The sequence below is a fragment of the Schistocerca piceifrons genome, chromosome 1 (assembly GCF_021461385.2).
Source record: "Schistocerca piceifrons isolate TAMUIC-IGC-003096 chromosome 1, iqSchPice1.1, whole genome shotgun sequence".
NCBI lineage: Eukaryota > Metazoa > Arthropoda > Insecta > Orthoptera > Acrididae > Schistocerca > Schistocerca piceifrons.
Window position 1 is genome coordinate 1,163,566,870 of NC_060138.1, and position 18,811 is coordinate 1,163,585,680.

At 42.5% G+C, this 18,811-nt stretch overlaps 1 protein-coding gene across 1 annotated transcript in view; it reads left to right on the forward strand.

The window, feature by feature from the left end:
* The first annotated feature begins 969 nt into the window (after positions 1-969).
* The window catches only part of LOC124778838, a 326,007-nt gene continuing 308,165 nt past the window's right edge, over positions 970-18,811 (forward strand). The window contains exons 1-2 of the mRNA XM_047253671.1: positions 970-1,096; positions 17,377-17,732. Of these exons, the coding sequence (XP_047109627.1) occupies positions 970-1,096; positions 17,377-17,732 (483 nt within the window). The remainder of the gene's footprint in view (positions 1,097-17,376; positions 17,733-18,811) is intronic.

The window sequence follows — 18,811 nt, forward strand, 5'->3', positions numbered from 1 at the left end:
CATTAGTATCATAGTTTACATTAGTATCATTACAATATTCGAGTGTCACATAAAAGTGTACTCCAAAGACTCATTTCACCGTGACCTGAAGTCATACCTTACGACTCCGTTCACCAGGTGACGCCTGAAGTAACACCGCTGTGCGTCCAAAAACATTGGCAGTCTGGGACTTCTCCCCAGGTGGCCGCCGTTTCCTGACGATGGTCGTCCGGGGTAGGGCAGAACCGCGATTCGTAGCTGAGCAGATCGACGCCACCCCAAACGCAGCCGTTTGTGTTGGGGTCTTAACGGCAGCCTACACATGTTACTGTAATTTTTTATTCCGTCTGCTGAGAGTGTAAAAACATAGAATATTGCTGGAAATCGGTTGCTTACTACTGGATGGCAAGGGCAGGTGTGATGGGATTACGAAGTGCCTGATACACAATATGACGGTCCCCTCTCGTGTTGGTCAGACGTGGTCCACCGGAACTTTGACGACGAGATGACTGCCCTCATGTTCCCGTACTGTCTAAAATAGGTCAACTTATCGTATATTTAAAAAATGCAACACCTGAAAGTAACAGAAACCTGAACGAAAACGTCTCCTAGAAAGTATTCGGAATACAAAGGAGAGAAGTCTTTCAAAAACATTCTTCAGATTTTTTCTTAAGCTTAAAATTTTTACTTCCTACTCCATTCCCTTAACTAGCAAAAGAAGAAACTTGATTCATGTGTGCATTTCTTAAGCACTTGACACGTTCAACATCACAACTGTTACCGTGATATTGATCAATCGAACAAGTAACTAACTAACGAATTAACTAACTACAGTCTCGTGAAATCGGAAGAATGTTTTTGAAACCCTTCTCGTGACTTCAAGAAGGGGACTGGTTTTGGCGTTGGCCAGAAATGTCAAGGAAGCTCATGGGGTATCATGTGCGCTGCAGTTACGAGCCGCCCGTTGCGGCAGTGTCCGGAATCGCCAATATGGAAAGGGCGGCGTGGCCGGCTGCGCAATCAAAGGCGGAGGCCGCTTACCCCATGAGGGAGTTCAGTACAGATAGTGGTCCAGGAAGAACATTTGTGTTCGTCAAGCCTGGTGTCTGGACTTACAGTATTCGCTCTGGCTCTGCTCGTGTTCATACACTACTGGTCATTTAAATTGCTACAGAGGCAAAATTTAACCGACAGGAAGAAGATGCTGTGATATGCAAATGATTAGCTTTTCAGAGCATTCACACAAGGTTGGCACCTACAAAGTTCTGACACGAGGAAAGTTTCCAAGCGATATCTCATGCACAAACAGCAGTTGACCGGCGTTGCCTGGTGAAAAGTTGTTGTGATGCCTCGTGTAAGGACGAGAAATGCGTACCATCATGTTTCCGACTTTGATAAAGGTCGGATTGTAGCATATCGCGATTGCGGTTTATCGTATCGCGACATTGCTGCTCGCGTTGGACGAGATCCAATGACTGTTAGTAGAATATGGAATCGGTGGGTTCAGGAGGGTAACACGGAACGCCGTGCTGGATCCCAACGGCCTCGTATCACTAGCAGTCGAGATGACAGGCATCTTATCCGCATGGCTGTAACGGATAGTGCAGCCACGTCTCGACCCCTGAGTCAACAGATGGGGACGTTTGCAAGACAACAACCATCTGCACGAACAGTTCGACGACGTTTAGAGCAGCATGGACTATCAGCTCGGAGACCACGGCTGCGGTTACCCTTGACGCTGCATCTCTGACAGGAGCGCCTGCGATGGTGTACTCAACGACGAACTTGGGTGCACGAATGGCCAACGTGATTTTTTCTGATGAATCCAGGTTCTGTTTAATGCATCGTGATGGTCGGACCCGTGTTTGGCGACATCGCGGTGAACGCACATTGGAAACGTGTTTTCGTCATCGCCATACTGGTGTATCACCCGGCGTGAAGTTATGGTGTGCCATTGGTTACACGTCCCGATCACCTCTTGTTCGCATTGACGGCACTTTTAAGTGGACGTTACATTTCAGATCTGTTACGACCCGTGGCTCTACCCTTCATTCGATCCCTGCGAAACCCTACATTTCAGCAGGATAACGCACGACCGCATGTTGCAGGTCCTGTACGGGTCTTTTGGATACAGAAAATGTTTTACTGCTGCCCTGGCCATCACATTCTAGAAATCTCTCACCAATTGAAAACATCTGGTCAATGGTGGCCGAGCAACTGGCTCGTCACAATACGCCAGTCACTACTGTTGATGAACTGTGGTATCGTGTTGAAGCTGCATGGGCAGCTGTACCTGTACACGTCATCCAAACTCTGACTCAATGCCCAGGCGTATCAAGGCCGTTATTACCGCCAGGGGTGGTCGTTATGGGTACTGATTTCTCAGGATCTATGCATCCGAATTGCGTGAAAATGTAATTATATGTTAGTTCTAGTATAATTTGTCCAATGAATACCCGTTTATCATCTGCATTTCTTCTTGGTGTAACAATTGAGCTGTGAACCTCCCTCCATGGGATTTTGCAAATCAGGAGCAGTTTCACTCATTCAAGTCATTATCTAATTCTTGCTCTGATGAGCAATTAAAGAGTGTAGTCATTCACGCCTTGCTTTGTTCCATTGTTTCCCGACCGAGTTCCATAAGTCTTTCAAACTTCCAATTAGCTATCTCCACGTTGGCTGACTGGACAGAAGTTCTCCAGTCTGGAGTGTCATGGAGCATCCACACCGCTTGCTGAACGCGACGCACTATCACATGCGAATTCCCGACACATCTGCATACTGCGTGATTCGATCAGCCGGCCAAAAGGAGACTCACAGTGAGGCCTCTTCCAAATTTTTTCAGTTGCTTACAGTGTTGTCTCACACGACTCCGTGCCGCATCCTTCATACCGATTATTCAACACCTCACACACTTCACCCCCTTGTACGAGGTCTACTCAAAAATTCCGGAACATTCGTAATGTCGCGCCAGTGGTGCGTTGGAGCGAAATGCGATTGGCATCCCTGCACACGCCTGCGTTTAATGATTAACTGCCTGTAGTTTCATTGCAGCATGTCTGTTAGTTATGCTCAGAGCAACGAGTCTGCATTAAATTTTGCATGAAGGTCAACAAAACCCTTACAGAGACACACCAAATGATGCAGGAAGCCTACGGTGACGAGTGCTTAAGATCTACTCGGTGTTATGGCAGAAGTTAGAGATGGCCTTCGTTCAGGACCCCCTTCGACGTCTGCCGGCAACGCTTATGTCAGGAACGTCAACGAAATTGTGTGTGTCAGCTACAGACTGCTTGTCGCAGAGATTGAAGAAGAATGTTCATATCAGTTCGATCATTTAATGAAATCATGAAAAGCACTTTGGAATGCATCGTGTTGCCGCCAAGTTCGTCCCACGACTCATGAGTGAAGACCAGAAAGACCTTCGCGTCATAATCAGTCAAGAGCTTTTGGATCTCGCAAGCGAGAATGAGATGTTGCAGAAGAGAATCATATATGATGATGAAGACGTGGGTCTACGGTTATGATGTTGAGACCAAGTTCAGTCTTCACAATTGGTCGGGGAAGGCTCTCCAGGATCAAAAGTAAACTCGTCACGTCAGCTCAAATATCAGGGCCATGGTGATAGTTTCCTTTGCCACAGGGACAAACTGTTAATCGATGGTTGCGACGCCTGCGAGAAAATGTGAGAAGGAAACGGCCTGAAATGTGGCGAGACAATCCATGGTTCTCACATCACGATAATGCAACCGTGTAGGCGTAGGTATAAATGAAAAAAGCAGGTAAGTCGACATGCAGTGTTTCAGACAAATCCGATATGTGACGAAACCGAACTGCGGACCCATTGGACATATTTCACTGTGCCACTTACATGCAGTTACCATTGTTATCAAAGTGGTTATCGCCAAGAGTAAACGTCTATCGTTTTCATTTCAGTTCTTGCTCTAAGGAGGAGAGGCAGGCTGCTATCTTATTGATGTACAGAAAATCTAATATATATCAATACTTAAATACACAGCTCTAAAAATAAAAAAAATAAAAAAATGGCTCAAATGGCTCTGAGCACTATGGGACTTAACTTCTGAGGTCATCAGTTCCCTAGAACTTAGAACTACTTAAACATAACTAACCTAAGGACATCACACACATCCATGCCCGAGGCATGATTCGAACCCGCGACCGTAGCGGTCTCGCGGTTCTAGACTGTAGTGCGTAGAACCGCTCGGCCACCCCGGCCGGCCAGCTCTAAAACTGGTAGTATATTTACAATGTGCAGCCGATATTTTTATAGGCCGGTACGCCGCTACTACTTCTCTCGGTATATCGAAAATTATTTTCGATTTATTTTATCGGTAATGATATTTTCTAAAATATCGATATATCCAATTCATGAAATTTTTAAAAAAATATCAACAGTCCTATTATACTCACATCCGACAATACTTTGTGGTTGATTCACTTTCTCTGTCTGGTTGTGTATTTAGTGGTAGTGCACATGCCTGCTGAATTCTTTTCCGAATATGTGCTCTTTGTGTTCATCGCTCACTAATAACATCCGCCACATTTTCGTAAAAGTTCCATGCTAGTTGTCGATCGCTTTAGTTTATTTCTGCTTTCTTCAGTACATCAAACATTTTCCCCTTCCACATTATCAAAGTCTTCCAGTACTTCTTTGAAAGTTACGTACGAGGTGTGTTCAAAACGTATCGGGAGTTTTCATTTTATTTATTCGTCTACATTAATGTTATCTCCTTAAACTTTAAATATTATACTCCGATGCCAACGCTTCTTCCAATCCCCAAAACACTTCTGGGACTCGAGTGTTTAGCTCTTTCAGAAATTCGCTTTTAATCTCATCCATGTTTCTAAAACGAAGAACTTTGTGTTTGGAGACAGCAAACATTCAAGAACAGGCGATAAAGTGTGGTATGGTCATGGAAGAACCGCGATTTGCTTAGCCACAAATCTGGGCGTCTTTCTTCGGACTGCTTCCCACAAACGGCGTTAAACTTGTAGGTAGCATCCCTTGCTGATCTTTTAACCTTCTCCGCAAGTTATAATGATTCACCGTGCCGTTAAAATCGAAGAAAACATTGAGCAAAATCTTCACAGTCGACAGCACTTGCCGAGCTTTTTTCGGCTTTGGCGATCCTGGATACTCCCACTGGGGCGACTGAGTCTTAATTTCGACACCCATGTTCCGTCACTTGTTATGATACGTCTCACTAGTTTTGCATCGTTGTTGGCTCAGTTAGCGACTCCTGAGCAACTTCCGTTTGCCGCTCTTTTTGCACGAAATTCAACACCTTTGGCATAAATTCTTCTGTCACACGTTTCATATCCAAAGCACCCAAAAAGATTTTATGGCATGAACCAGTTGATATGTCAACATCATCAACAACGTCTCTGATTGTGATCATTCATAATCATTTCTTTTGCTTGTTCCCACGTTTACATCGGTTACTGACGTGCTGGGGTGTCCAGAAGACATCCTTGAGCGTCCAATATGCCCACATGAAACTATTTTAGGTATAAATACAAGAATTTCGAGAACATCTACCTGTAACCTTCGTGTCTCACGTGAGTGTATGTTGTTGTTAGAGTTGAAACATTGCTTTAAAACGTACAGCAAAATTTTTCGAATATGAGCTATGCTATAATGAATTTTGTTTGATCAGAACAGGTTCAGATACACATAACAGTACTGTAGAATGGTTTGTAACTACGGTCCTATATTAATGTGTATCGTTACTCTTCCATATCCATTTGAGGATTTATTTTGTATTTAGATTTGAATGTATATTACGCTCTAAATTTAAAGCATGCCATAAGAAAACACTGGAAATTTGGTTTATAAGTTAGTGTAACGACAGTTTAAAACTCGTATAGTTGAGACGCACATGTAAATGGCTTTTGAACGCAAAATAAAAGCGACAGGGCCTCAGCGGCAACGTGTCCCTATCAATGTAATTTAAATTACGAGCCCTCTAACTAAATCGCTTTAGGGGTACGAATTCCAATAATTGCGCTTCAGTTATTTACGGCCTGAAAACGATCCCCTGGGCCTAAGGGCATCACCCAACTTTCTGGGTCGGCAGCTGTGCACATCGAATCTAAACCGGTACGTAATCACTTCCCACATCAGTAAATCGGTCATTAATGTCAAAAGCCGTAAAATTTTTCACAGCAACACACAGTTTTCAAGTGAGACCATGAGCCATTTAACTTGTTTTAAGATCTCAGAAAAAAATGAAGTATTTCCACTGCTATAAAAAGCAATCATCAACAATCTTGTTCGACTGAATTAATATTCGTCATAATGCACAAGAAAGCTTCATTCCTTTGTTAAGACGATCCTCAGTTAGTATGTCAACAAATAAACATTCGAACATGACTTTGCACACGGTTTTCAGGTAGGGGGACGGGGTGGAGGTGCTGTAAAGTGATTCTCGTGTACCACCTCAAATGTTGACGTACGCTTTATTCTTCTGTTCATCTTCTTATCATCATTATACTCTGCCACTAATCTGTTATGCGATTTCCACTCGTCAGGTCTTCCGATCTGAGTTTCCGTTAATTTAAATAGTAGCAGTACGAAAAGAAAGAACTGTTCTACTACGTAATCCCATTACTTTTTCTTTTGTTACGTTCTGTAACGTATCAGTCTAGAAACTGGAACGTCCGTTTCCAAGAAAGCCAGCTTGCGTGATTCTGTGGTAATTCTGATCAACAGAAGTGGTCCAGATATTATTCGAGACAGTCGTCAATTAACAGATGTTCTCCATTCTACAGCTTTCTCTATGTGGCTACCATCGTATAACACTTTAACAGAAAGATGGCATATGTAAAGTAACAGAAATTTGTAATACCCTGTTAACACCATTCCACCGTTATTAAAATAACTGTTTTCGTATTTCAGTGGAATCGAGATTACTTCGGTAGAACAGTATAGTAATACCATTGCAATTAAATGTAGTGTTCGTAGATATACAAATAACGTTCAAGTGTTCTTGCCAGAATGAGAATAACTTTCTTAACTTGTTAGTAGAACGCTGTACGGTTCATGACAAATTTCGATCTACACTATGTGATAAAAAGTATCCGGACACCCAAAAAACATACGTTTTTCATATTAGGTGCATTGTGCTGCCACCTACTGCCAAATACTCCATATCAGCGACCTCAGTAGTCATATACATGGTGAGAGAGCAGAATGGGGCGCTCCGCGGAACTCGAGGACTTCGAACGTGGTCAGGTGACTGGTGTCACTTGTGTCATACGTTTCTACGCGAGATTTCCACACTCCTAAAAATCCATGGGTCCACTGTTTCCCATGTTATAATGAAGTGGAAACGTGAATGGACACATACAACACAAAAGCGTACAGGTCGACTTCGTCTGTTGACTGACAGAGACCACCGACAGTTGAAGAGGGTCGTAATGTGTAATAGGCAGACATCTATCCAGACCATCACACAGGAATTCCAAACTACATCAGGATCCACTGCAAGTACTATGACAGTTAGGCGAGAGGTGAGAAAACTTGGATCTCATGTTCGAGCGGCTGCTCATATGCCACACATCACTCGAGTAAATGCCGAACGATCCCTGACTTGGTGTAAGGGGGTAAACATTGGACGGTTGAACAGTGGAAATAACTTTGTGTAGAGTTACGAATCACGGTACACAATGTGGCGATCCGATGAGAGAGTGTGGGTGTGACGAATGCCCGGTGAACGTCATCTGCCAGCGTGTATAGTGCCAACAGTAAAATTCGGACGCGGTGGTGCTATGGTGTGCTTGCAACCCTTGCTGTTTTGCGTGGCACTATCGCAGCACACTCTGACGTTTTAAGCACTTAGAGCTTCCCACTGTTGAAGAGCAATTCCAGGATGGCCATTACATCTTTCAATACGATCGAGAACGTGTTCATAATGCACGGCCTATGGCGGAGTGGTTACACGATAATAACATCGCTGTAATGGACTAGCCTGCACAGAGTGCTGACCTACTATAGAGCATCTTTGGGATGTTTTTGAACGCCAACTTTGTACCAGGCGTCACCGATCGGCATCGATACCTCTCCACATTGCAGCACTCCGTGAAGAATGGGCTGCCATTCCCCAAGAAACCTTTCAGTACCTGATAGAATATATGATTGCGAGAGTGGAACCTGTTATCAAGTCTATGGGTGGGCTAATACCATACTGAATTCCAACATTACCAATGGAGGGCGCCAAAACTTGTAAGTCATTTTCAGCCAGGGGTCTGGATACTTTTGATCACATAGTGTATGTATAAGCGGCAGAGCACTGAAAAAGAGATGAATGGAAAAATATAAGTTAATTGTTTAGTATTTCGAAATTAATCGCCATAATTGTTAATATTTTTATCCCATTGTGAGATAAGACGGTCAATGACTTCATGGAAAAATGTTTGCAGTTGACTTCGGAAGCATGATTGTACCCAGCGTTCGCCTCTTCTTCTGAAGCAAATCGGCGGTCACGAATGTCTTTCTCCAGGGCTCCGAAATTACGGCAGTCTCTTGGGGAGATAACGGGACTGTATGGGGACTGAGTCAGGGTTTCCCAACGAAACTACTGTAGCGTAGTCGTAACAAGCTGCCAAAAAAATGACCGCCCGCCATGGTGCCAAAGTTGTTTCAACTTTCTGCAGAAGTTTCACTGGGAAGCTCTTAAAATACACCCCCATCCCACTCCTCCTCTCCACAGTCCCAATCTTTCCACATGCGACTGCCATACTCTTAGGTCCTTGAATAAGGACATTGAGAGCCATCGCTTTGCTTCGTACGAAGAGGTGCAAGCCTGGGTACAATCATGGTTCCGTAGGCAACCGTAGACATTTTTCCATGAAGGTACCGACCATCTTGTTTCACAGTGGGATAGATGTGTTAAAAGTTGTAAGTATTGCGTTTGAAATAATAAACAGTTCAGTTACTTTTTTCCACCACTCTCATTTTCTTTCGACTGTCCCCTATACACTGAGGATACCGATACTTGGGATACCGATATGCTCATACACAAATGTCGGTAGTATCACGTAGAAAAGGTGTAAAATGGTGGTGCGTTGGTGGAGCTACCATTTCCATTAAGGTGATGCATGCAAAAACTTCAAGACACGGTTGTGTCAGCACGAAGGGAATTAACATACTTCTAACGCGGAATAGTAGCTGGAGGTTGACGTATGGGACATTCCATTTGGGACATCGTTAGGAAATTCAGTATTCCGAGATCCATATTATCCAGCGTGTGCCGTGAATGCCATATTTCAGGCACTATCTCTCACCCACGGACAACGCAGCTTCCGACGGCCTTCACTTAACCGAGAGCAGGAGGGCTTGCGTAGAGTTGTCAGTGCTGACAGACAAGCAACACTGCGTGCAATAACTGCAGTAATCAATGTTGGACGTACCAGGAACTTATCTGTTAGGACAGTGCGGCGAAATATGGCGTTAGTGGATTAAGGCCTTTGCTAACAGCACGACATCCCCTGCGGGGCCCTTCCTGTTATGTCGGTTGGACCCTAGACGACTGAAGAACCGTAGCCTGGTCAGATGAGTCTCGATTTCAGTTGGTAAGAGCTGATGGTAGGGTAGGAGAGAGAGAGAGAGAGAGAGAGAGAGAGAGAGAGAGAGAGAGAGAGAGGGAGAGAGGAGGAAGTGGATGTAAGACACTGTGCAACAACCTAGTGGTGGCTCCATAATGGCATGGGCTGTGTGTGCATGGAATAGATTGGATCCTGTGGTCCAACTGTACCGATCATTGGCTGGAAATAGTTATGCTCTGCTAACTGGAACCAATTTGCATTCATAGATGCTCTTCGTGTAACAGAGGGGCTGCAGTTGTTCGCAATTGGTTTAATGAACATTCTGGACAATTTGAGCGAATGGTTTGGCCATCCAGATCTTCAGAAATGCATCCCATCGAACATTTACAGGACACAGTCGGGAGGTCACTCCGTGCACAAAATACTGCACCGGCAATACTTGCGCAGTTTCGGACAGCTGTAGATATAGTACGTCTGAATATTCCTACAAGGGGCCATTTGTTGGGTCCGTGCCAAGTTGAGTTGCTCCAAGATACCAGGCAAAAAGAAGTCCGACGCCGTATGAGCAAATATCCCATGGCTTTTGTCACCTCAGTGTACAAGAAAATAAGCTCCAGTTCCAAGGAGATAAAAATAGTGGATAATTTGGTTTAGTGCTAATTTGTAGTTAAATTGAAATACCGAATTTTAGAGGTCTAACATATTACTGTTTGGTTCTCCAAGCGGTTTCTGCTAACGTAAGAGAATCGAGAACAAGCTGTGATTTTCCGGCCTCTGTGGCCGAGCGGTTCTAGGCGCTTTAGTCTGGCACCGCGCGACCGCTACGGTCGCAGGTTCGCATCCTGCCTCGGGCGTGGATGTGTGTGATGTCCTTAGGTTAGTTAGGTTTAAGTAGTTCCAAGTTCTAGGGAACTGATGACCTCAGATGTTAAATTCCATAGTGTACAGAGTCATTTAAACCAAGCTGTCACTTGATTGATGTCACATACGTAGGTAAACAGTTCTACAAATCTTACATCTTCCAAATAAAAATTCTCATTTGTCATTTTATTTGACGTGGATCTTAATTTCGTGTTTCATGTCTATAGGCAACTTGACTGTATTAATGATGTAAGAATTAGGTTGAAGGGACGACACGGCTGTTACAGACAGAAGGAAACGGACGATACACTTTTTAAAGAAATCCTCTCAGATATTCCTTAAGTGATTTACGCTAAGTCACCCACGGAAAAGTTTATATTGGTGGTTGAACGAGGAATTGAAATGCAGTCCTCGTGATTTCTTGTCCAGTGTGGAAACCTTCTGAAGCCACTGATACGTGATTAGACCCCATAAAAGCTACAAAATTTCGGGGGAGTTGATACCTACATTTCACCTAGTGTTCAAAATAATCTCAGATTTTTTCTGTGGGATTAAGTGCCAGTGAATAGTCAGTCCAATTGAGGTGCGATAGGATGCTTGTGTGATTTCAACCAACCTTTGCTACACATACTACTTATTGTCTGGAAAGATGTAATGCGTTTGTAAGAACCACTTAGCTCCCATAGAAGGGGGGAGGGGGGGGAGGTGATAACGGTAACACCTGACTTCTCGGCTGATCTGCAAGAGTAACATGTTGTGCAGGTGGTGTCACAATGAGTTTCATGTGGCACATGACTCGACAGGCATAACTGAACAGTGAGAGGGTGTTAGGAGAAGGTAGATAGAAAGAGTGGGGAGGAGGAGATCGACAGAGGGGGAAGGAGAAAATGGACAGTAAAAGGGGAGCGGGAGTAATCAGGGAGATGGAGAGAAAGAGAGAGAGAGAGAGAGAGAGAGAGAGAGAGGAGGAAGTGGATAGATGGAGGAAGAAGGAGGAGATGGACTAATAAAAGATTGGAATAAATAAGTAACCCACCACCTACTAGTTTATCAGCTAGTACTGAGATAAACATTCTGGTAACCTGAATGAGTAGTCCCTAAGCTGGTCGGTGTGACCGAGCGGTCCTAGGCACTATCGTCTGGAACACCGAGACCGCTAGGGTGGCAGGTCCGAATCCTGCCTCGGGCATGGATGTTTGTGATGTCCTTAGGTTAGTTAGGTTTAACTAGTTCAAAATTCTAGGGGACTGATGACCTCAGACGTTAAATCCCATAGTGCTCAGAGCCAGTAGTCCTCAGTCGTGCTACGAAAAACACCCCCAAAACATCACCGAATCATCTCCAACCTGAGGTACACCCCTCACACACTACGCGTTCAATGTCACATTTGGCTGTCGGTGCACTTGACACCAGTACCACTAAAAAAAAGGGTGGGGAGGGGGGGGGGGGAAATGATGACTGGAAAGATTACAATCCACGCCTCTAGTGCTCAGTTTCGGAGTTGTTAGGCAACTGAAGACATGCAGCATTATAGGCAGCTTTGAGTAATGGAGTTTTTCGAGGTTCCCATCTCCAAATGTACGTTGCAGGCATTTATTTCACAATCTTTACTCGAAAGGCGATTATAGCAGCATTTCCTATTCGGAATGAAGTCGATTTTCATACATGAGTCCTGCCTTTTGGAACCGAAACCCGCAGCTTAGGAGCTTCTTACGAGCACTTCTCTTAAGCCGCGTTAGATGAATATGAAACGTTCCGTGATAGGTTTTTTCTCATCAAACCAACACAACAGAAACTGTTAAGGTATACGTGCCAACGACACAAGCAGAAGATGTGACAGAGAATGTATACATGTATACGAAAACACTGAACAGATAATTCGGTAAGTAAAGGAAAATGATAATCAAACAATCGTGAGGGGTTGAACGTGGTGGTACGAGAAAGAATAGAAGACAGGCTTACAGCAGGATGTGGGCTCGGAACTAGCAATGAGAGAGGAGAGACACTGAGTACTACAGTAAATTGCAGCAAGTAATAGCGAATAGGCTACGTTGTTAAAAAATCATAAGTGGAGGAAGTAAACTTGGAGAAAGCCCCAACGTAGGAAGATCCCAGCTGCAGTATATCATGATGAGACAGACATTCCGAAATCAGATACTGGATTTTAAGGAAACCCAGAGTCACAAATTAGCAATGTTGAAGAGTAGACGGATGTTTAAGAAAATCGTCCGGAAGAATCAGTCAAGAAACACTTGAGATACTGAAGTATTGGACAGTTACGAAATGCATCTGAAATTACATAAGGCTGTAGGTACTGCAATAATGAATGCTACAGCAGAAATATCAGTTGATGAGGAATGGACGTCTCTAAAAATGGAAATCATAGGAGTTGGGCGGGTAAACGTATGTACCTGGAAGGTAATCTAGAAGCAAGTTTGGGCAATAGAAGAAATGCTTCAATTTATTGGCGCAGCTGGGAAGTACGTTAAGGGAAATTCAGGAGTACAGCAATATAAGTCATTTAGCGATGAAATAAATATTAAAGGCAGGGAACCCAGATGTAATAGTTCCAGGAAAAATGTGAAGAAATCGAAAAATAAATGGTCATCGGAAGGAGAGATTCAACGTGTAGAAAAGTCAAAACAACTTCGGTGAAATTAAAATCAAGGGCATCAAAATTAAAAATGAATTTGTAATTTCATTCTTAGAGAGGAAATGGTTGGGAAGAGTGCAATGAAGACCTCTAAGAGGTCTAATGACGTATTGAGAAAAAAATAAACGTCAATATGGAAGACATATGTGATCTAGTATTAGGGTCAGAGTATAATACGGCTTTGGAAGACTTGCAAACAGATAAGGAGCAGGGGTATAGGACTATAACACCCCCTTGGTTTTTCTGAACTCATTAGCACAAGTGGCAACGAAATGATTGTTCAGATTGGTGCGTACATGCGGCCGCGACTGTTTTACTGAATGTTCACATTTTCTGAAAAATATCCACATAATGCCGAAGATAGCAAGGACGTATCCATGAGAAAACTATCGGACAATTAGCCTAACAACTTAGGTATCAATGTGACTCACAAGAATTACTTACAGAATGATAGAAAAAAATATCTCTATATATTAGATGATGATTAGTTAAAGCCACCAGAGAGGGATTTATAAAGTTTTGTTTGGGAAGCAAAGCAAGACAGAAGAGAAATCAAGACACTTTCGTAGGATCTGCCGCTTTAGAAAGAGCGTTAGACAATATAAACTGCTACAAGATGTTCGAAATTCTGAGAAAAAGAGGGCGTAAGACAGGGAAGTAGACACAAATAAAATAAAGTTTCCAGAGTTTGATTAAGAATCATTTTTAAAGTATATCAATGACAAGATGCGTTGACGACTTTGCTGTCCTCAGTGAAGGTGAAGAACAATTACAGGACCTGTTCAATTGGATGAGTAGTCTAATGAGGACAGAAAGCCAAGAAAGACAAAATAATGAATAAAACTAGAAATGCGATTAGTGATAAACTTAGCACAAAAATAGAGGACCACCAACTAGACGAATTTAAGGAATCCAGTTACCTTGAAAGCGAAGTGACAAACGACGGACGAAGCAAGGAGGACATAAAAACGTTAGTAAATAGTTTTGTACGTCGAACACTCCGCTAAGCTTAGATATTTTGAAAGTGGCGTTGATAGCCTTCATTACATTAACAGTAAACAATTTTTAACATCAAAAACTATTTCTCAACATTTTCTGAAACTTTCTTCAGGAAAATGGCGATCTCAGGTATATCGACAAAATTTGCTAAAAACAGTCTTGATTTCATAAGTATTATTTAAATTGGGGACCGGTTTCTATCTATTGTACTCAGATCATCTTCGACTTTGTACAACACAATGGTGATTAAATCTCTCTAGAGCAGCCTGCTCAACCAGTCCATCTCCTGTCACAATCATGGAGTACAAGGTATGAAGATAATTCATGTACAATACATCGAAACCGGTCACCAGTTTAAATAAAATATTTAAGCGATCAAGACTGTTTTTAGCAAATTTTATTTTGCACGCAAATTTCTAACTCACAACCTAGTCAGTTTGTTAGTTATTTGTTCAGTTGATTATATTCACGATAAGTGTTGTGATGTGTAATGTGTCAGCAAAATAAACAAAGAACACACACAGATCACAGATGCTCTCCCTCTCTCTCTCTCTCTCCCTCCCTCCCTCCCTCCCTCCCTCCCTCCCTCCCTCCCTCTCTCTCTCTCTCTCTCTCTCTTTGTCTGTCTGTACACACACAAATTGCTTATATGACTACATGCTGCCGATTTACAGATTTTCCTGTAAGAATTACTAATTATTTCTACTCAAGTATTTGTCTGTTATAGAAGTTGGTATGAAGACACATCCTTAACTAATATTTGAAAAGTCTTCTGCCATATATTCCCGGGATCCTACAGATCATTCTTTTCTTCTAGCGCTGTACTCGTACTTGTGAATATTTGTTAGTCTTAGATGGGCTGTTGATAATAAATTCCATAAGTGAATAAATGAACTAGAATTAATATTTCCAGGTGCCTCCAAGAAATACGTCCGTGAACCCCACACATTATTCCAATTACTTTCTTTTGTGTAGTGAATACTTTTGCTTAAGTGCAGAGCTACCCCAAAATACTGTCTCACAATACGTTAAGTTACAGACTTCCGTATCCTCATTGTTAGCAATTATGTTTACAGCAAAAGTTGCCGAACGTTTTAGTAGTCTACTATCCAATTACTCCAGATTAACTTTTCATCAATATGCACACCTACGAAGTTAAAACTATATAACCTGTTTAATGTTGGTTTGGTGTACTAGGTTAAGAGGAGGTGAGATATTTTTGCTCTACAAATTTAGCATACGTAAAACCAACTCTGAGTATGGGGAAGAGACTACTTCAAATTTTATCTCTCGTACTTTCCGCATCGTCAATTCCGAAGGAATAGTGTGTTTTTCAAGGCGATCTACCTTAGTATCTATTACGTCGATTATGATTGGTTTTTCTACTGTGAGCTTAAGACGGAAAAACCAATGATAACTGACAGAGCCACTTCGCATAATAGTCAGTCATTGGCGATTTGTTTCTGAAGATGTCTCCCGCGCATGGGAACGACATAGTTACTTATTTATTTAGTTAGTATTCCTTGGATCATTTGCACGATAAATTGTAATGACGTGGAACGAGTCATTTTATATACACATCAGAAATTAATTTGTAAATGTGATCACATCCTCAACAGCCGTAATTTCTATTGTTTTTGTTTTCTGTAATTATTATTTATATCAAATATAAATATGTGAGTTAGTAATTTCTCCCCACTACCTTTTACACATTACTATAACAGAAATTGCTCTACAGAATATAAGCGGTTGCCAAGGAGATATTTTTCTAGAATGTTTTCAAATTTTTCTTTGCTGTGTATCAGACATTTTATATCATTGCATAAGTGATCAAAAAATTTTGTTGCAGCATTCTGCCCACCTTCTTGTGCTGAAGACAACCTTAATGTGGAGCAGTGTATGTCATTTTTGCTCCTGTTATTGTAATTATGCACATCATTGTTCCTTTTGAACTGCAGCGAATTATTTGCAACGAACTTCATGAGCGAATAAACAGACTTTGATGCAGAAGTTGATATGCCCACCTCCTAAACAGGTGTCTTCAAAATTAACGTAGGTGAAAACTACATATTATTCTTACAGCCGGCTGGTACCGGCGGAGGTTCGAGTCCTCCCTCCAGCATGGGTGTGTGTGTTTGTCCTTAGGATAATTTAGGTTAAGTAGTGTGTAAGCTTAGAGACTGATGACCTTAGCAGTCAAGTCCCATAAGATTTCACACACATTTTGAATATTCTTACAGCACGTTTCTAAGCAAGGAAGAAATCAAATGGCTCTAAACACTATGGGACTTAACATCGGAGGTCATCAGTTCCCTAGGTTTAGAACTACTTAAAACTGACTAACCAAAGGACATCACACACATGCATGCCCGAGGCAGGATTCGAACCTACGATCGTAGCAGTAGCGCGGTTGCGGACTAAAGCTCCTAGAACCGCTCCGCCAAAGCAATGAAGACTTTCTGTCATTATTGCATGTGACATTATTGAATGAAAATGTGCAACATATGTCAGCTTACTGATTTGTCTTTGCCGAAGTCCAAATGTGATTGGAGGAGGAGATTAGTGTTTAACGTCCCGTCGACAACGAGGTCATTAGAGACGGAGCGCAAGTTCGGGTGAGGGAAGGATGGGGAAGGAAATCGGCCGTGCCCTTTCAAAGGAACCATCCCGGCATTTGCCTGAAGCGATTTAGGGAAATCAAGGAAAACCTAAATCAGGATGGCCGGAGACGGGATTGAACCGTCGTCCTCCCGAATGCGAGCCCAGTGTGCTAACCACTGCGCCACCTCGCTCGGTAAATGTGATTGAACTAAATTGTTGTAGATGTTCCAAAATGTGCCTTTTGCTGTTTAAATTCTCATCAGTATGGACATCTAAGAATCCTGAAGTTACCACCCTATTTACTATTTCTACACCGTGCGTTACACTTATTATTGGTGTAGTACCTGTAGACGTGCGAAACAGAATATGTTGCCTTTTTAAAATTGAGAGAGAGACCATTCGCAGAAGACCAGTCAATGACACTGTTGAGAAGATTGCTTACAACTTCTTCTGTTGCTGGATATACGCTTGGGATTGGTTAGAGTACTAGTATCATGTGCTAAAGGAACTAATTCTGATTGTTGTATATTAGACGGAAGGTCGTTTACATATATGACAAACAATTGCGGACCTAGGATTGAGCCTTAGGGAGCTCCACACGGGATTTCTCCCCAGTCAGAAAAATCTCCCCTGCAGACGCGTCAGGCCACTCCATTGACGTACAAAATCCCAGAAAGAACAAACGCCGTTAGCGTGTAACGGCGCACCGTCTGCAGAGAGCTGCAAGTGCTGCGTACGCCCGCACAGTTCGCGTCCGTTCGTGGGCCACCCGTTGCGTGGACTGGCGGCGACTGTTACGGTGGAGCCGCAGCTGGGCCCCTTACGTAAGGGCCGCATCGACCTCACCCCATCCCACCCCACCAAGCAACCCCTTGTATATTTGATGCGCCGCGTCGGCCCCACGCCCTACGTGCGGTCCCTCCACCCGTTCCTCACCTGCCCGCAGATCAATCACAAATTCACTTTATTGTCACGGAAGGAGCCCGGCCTTGCGACGGGGGAAGACTCATTTATTGATGGCGACCTTGCCAGGAACGACCAGCAGGGAGGCCAGACCTATTTCCTACAGCGGGTCAGGGATCGGTTCGACACTGTGCACTGCTTACGGTTCATTAACATCTGAATCAGAGAATGACACCATTCAGAGCAATCAGTATCTATCGAAAAACGAATTTGTGGATATTAAATTATTGACTTTTATAATGTCGATTTTTCGTTCTTTTTTTACGAAATAATCATTCTCGCAGTTACGAATATGAAATATGTGCTCTAGCACTGAATACTGTCACTTCAGTACATGTTTATTATTACAGGGAAGAACGACAATAAGTAAAGTTCATAAAAGAATTGTAATTTCAGTAATATTTTGTACTAATCCCTATAGTAGTTCCAATTTCGAGGCTTATTGTCTTCATTGTATAGGAATGATACAGAAGTCCTGGATTTTATATTTTGTAGTAAAGAAGCTTTTTTAGAATGAAACAATTCTACAATTTATTTCACATTTCTGTTTATTGTTAGAACACCAAAATTTCACAGTGATAACTCTTTTTATACTAGAGAGAATTTCTCTACAGCTACGGATTTGTCACTATAAACACAATTCACAGTTCACGCATGTCGAGACATGAAGCAATATTTGCACATATATGTTGCCAACTACTGAGTGAGACAAAGAATACGTGCTTACTGTATAAATTACAAAGTAGATGTCATCTCAGGAGAGACTGTGAACCATCTAACACACTTTAGCACGCAATGCGTTCATGGGATTCTGGTATGTTCTAAAAACGGCAATGGTTCAAATTACTATAAGTAATGATTTCCTGTTTTTAAGAGCGAATAACTAAAACAAAATTATATCTTTTGAATTTTATGAAAAAATGAGGATAAATGTCTAAAAGTAGTCTCGAAAAGATTTGAAATAACGCTATTGGCCTTAAAATTGCTACACCAAGAAGAAATGCAGATGATAAACCCGTATTTATTACACAAATATAATATACTAGAACTGACATGTGATTACTTTTCACGCAATTTGGGTTCATAGATCCTGAGAAATCAGTACCCAGAACAACCACCTCGGGCCGTAATAACGGCCTTGATACGCCTGGGCATTGAGTCAAACAGAGCTTGGATGGCGTGTACAGG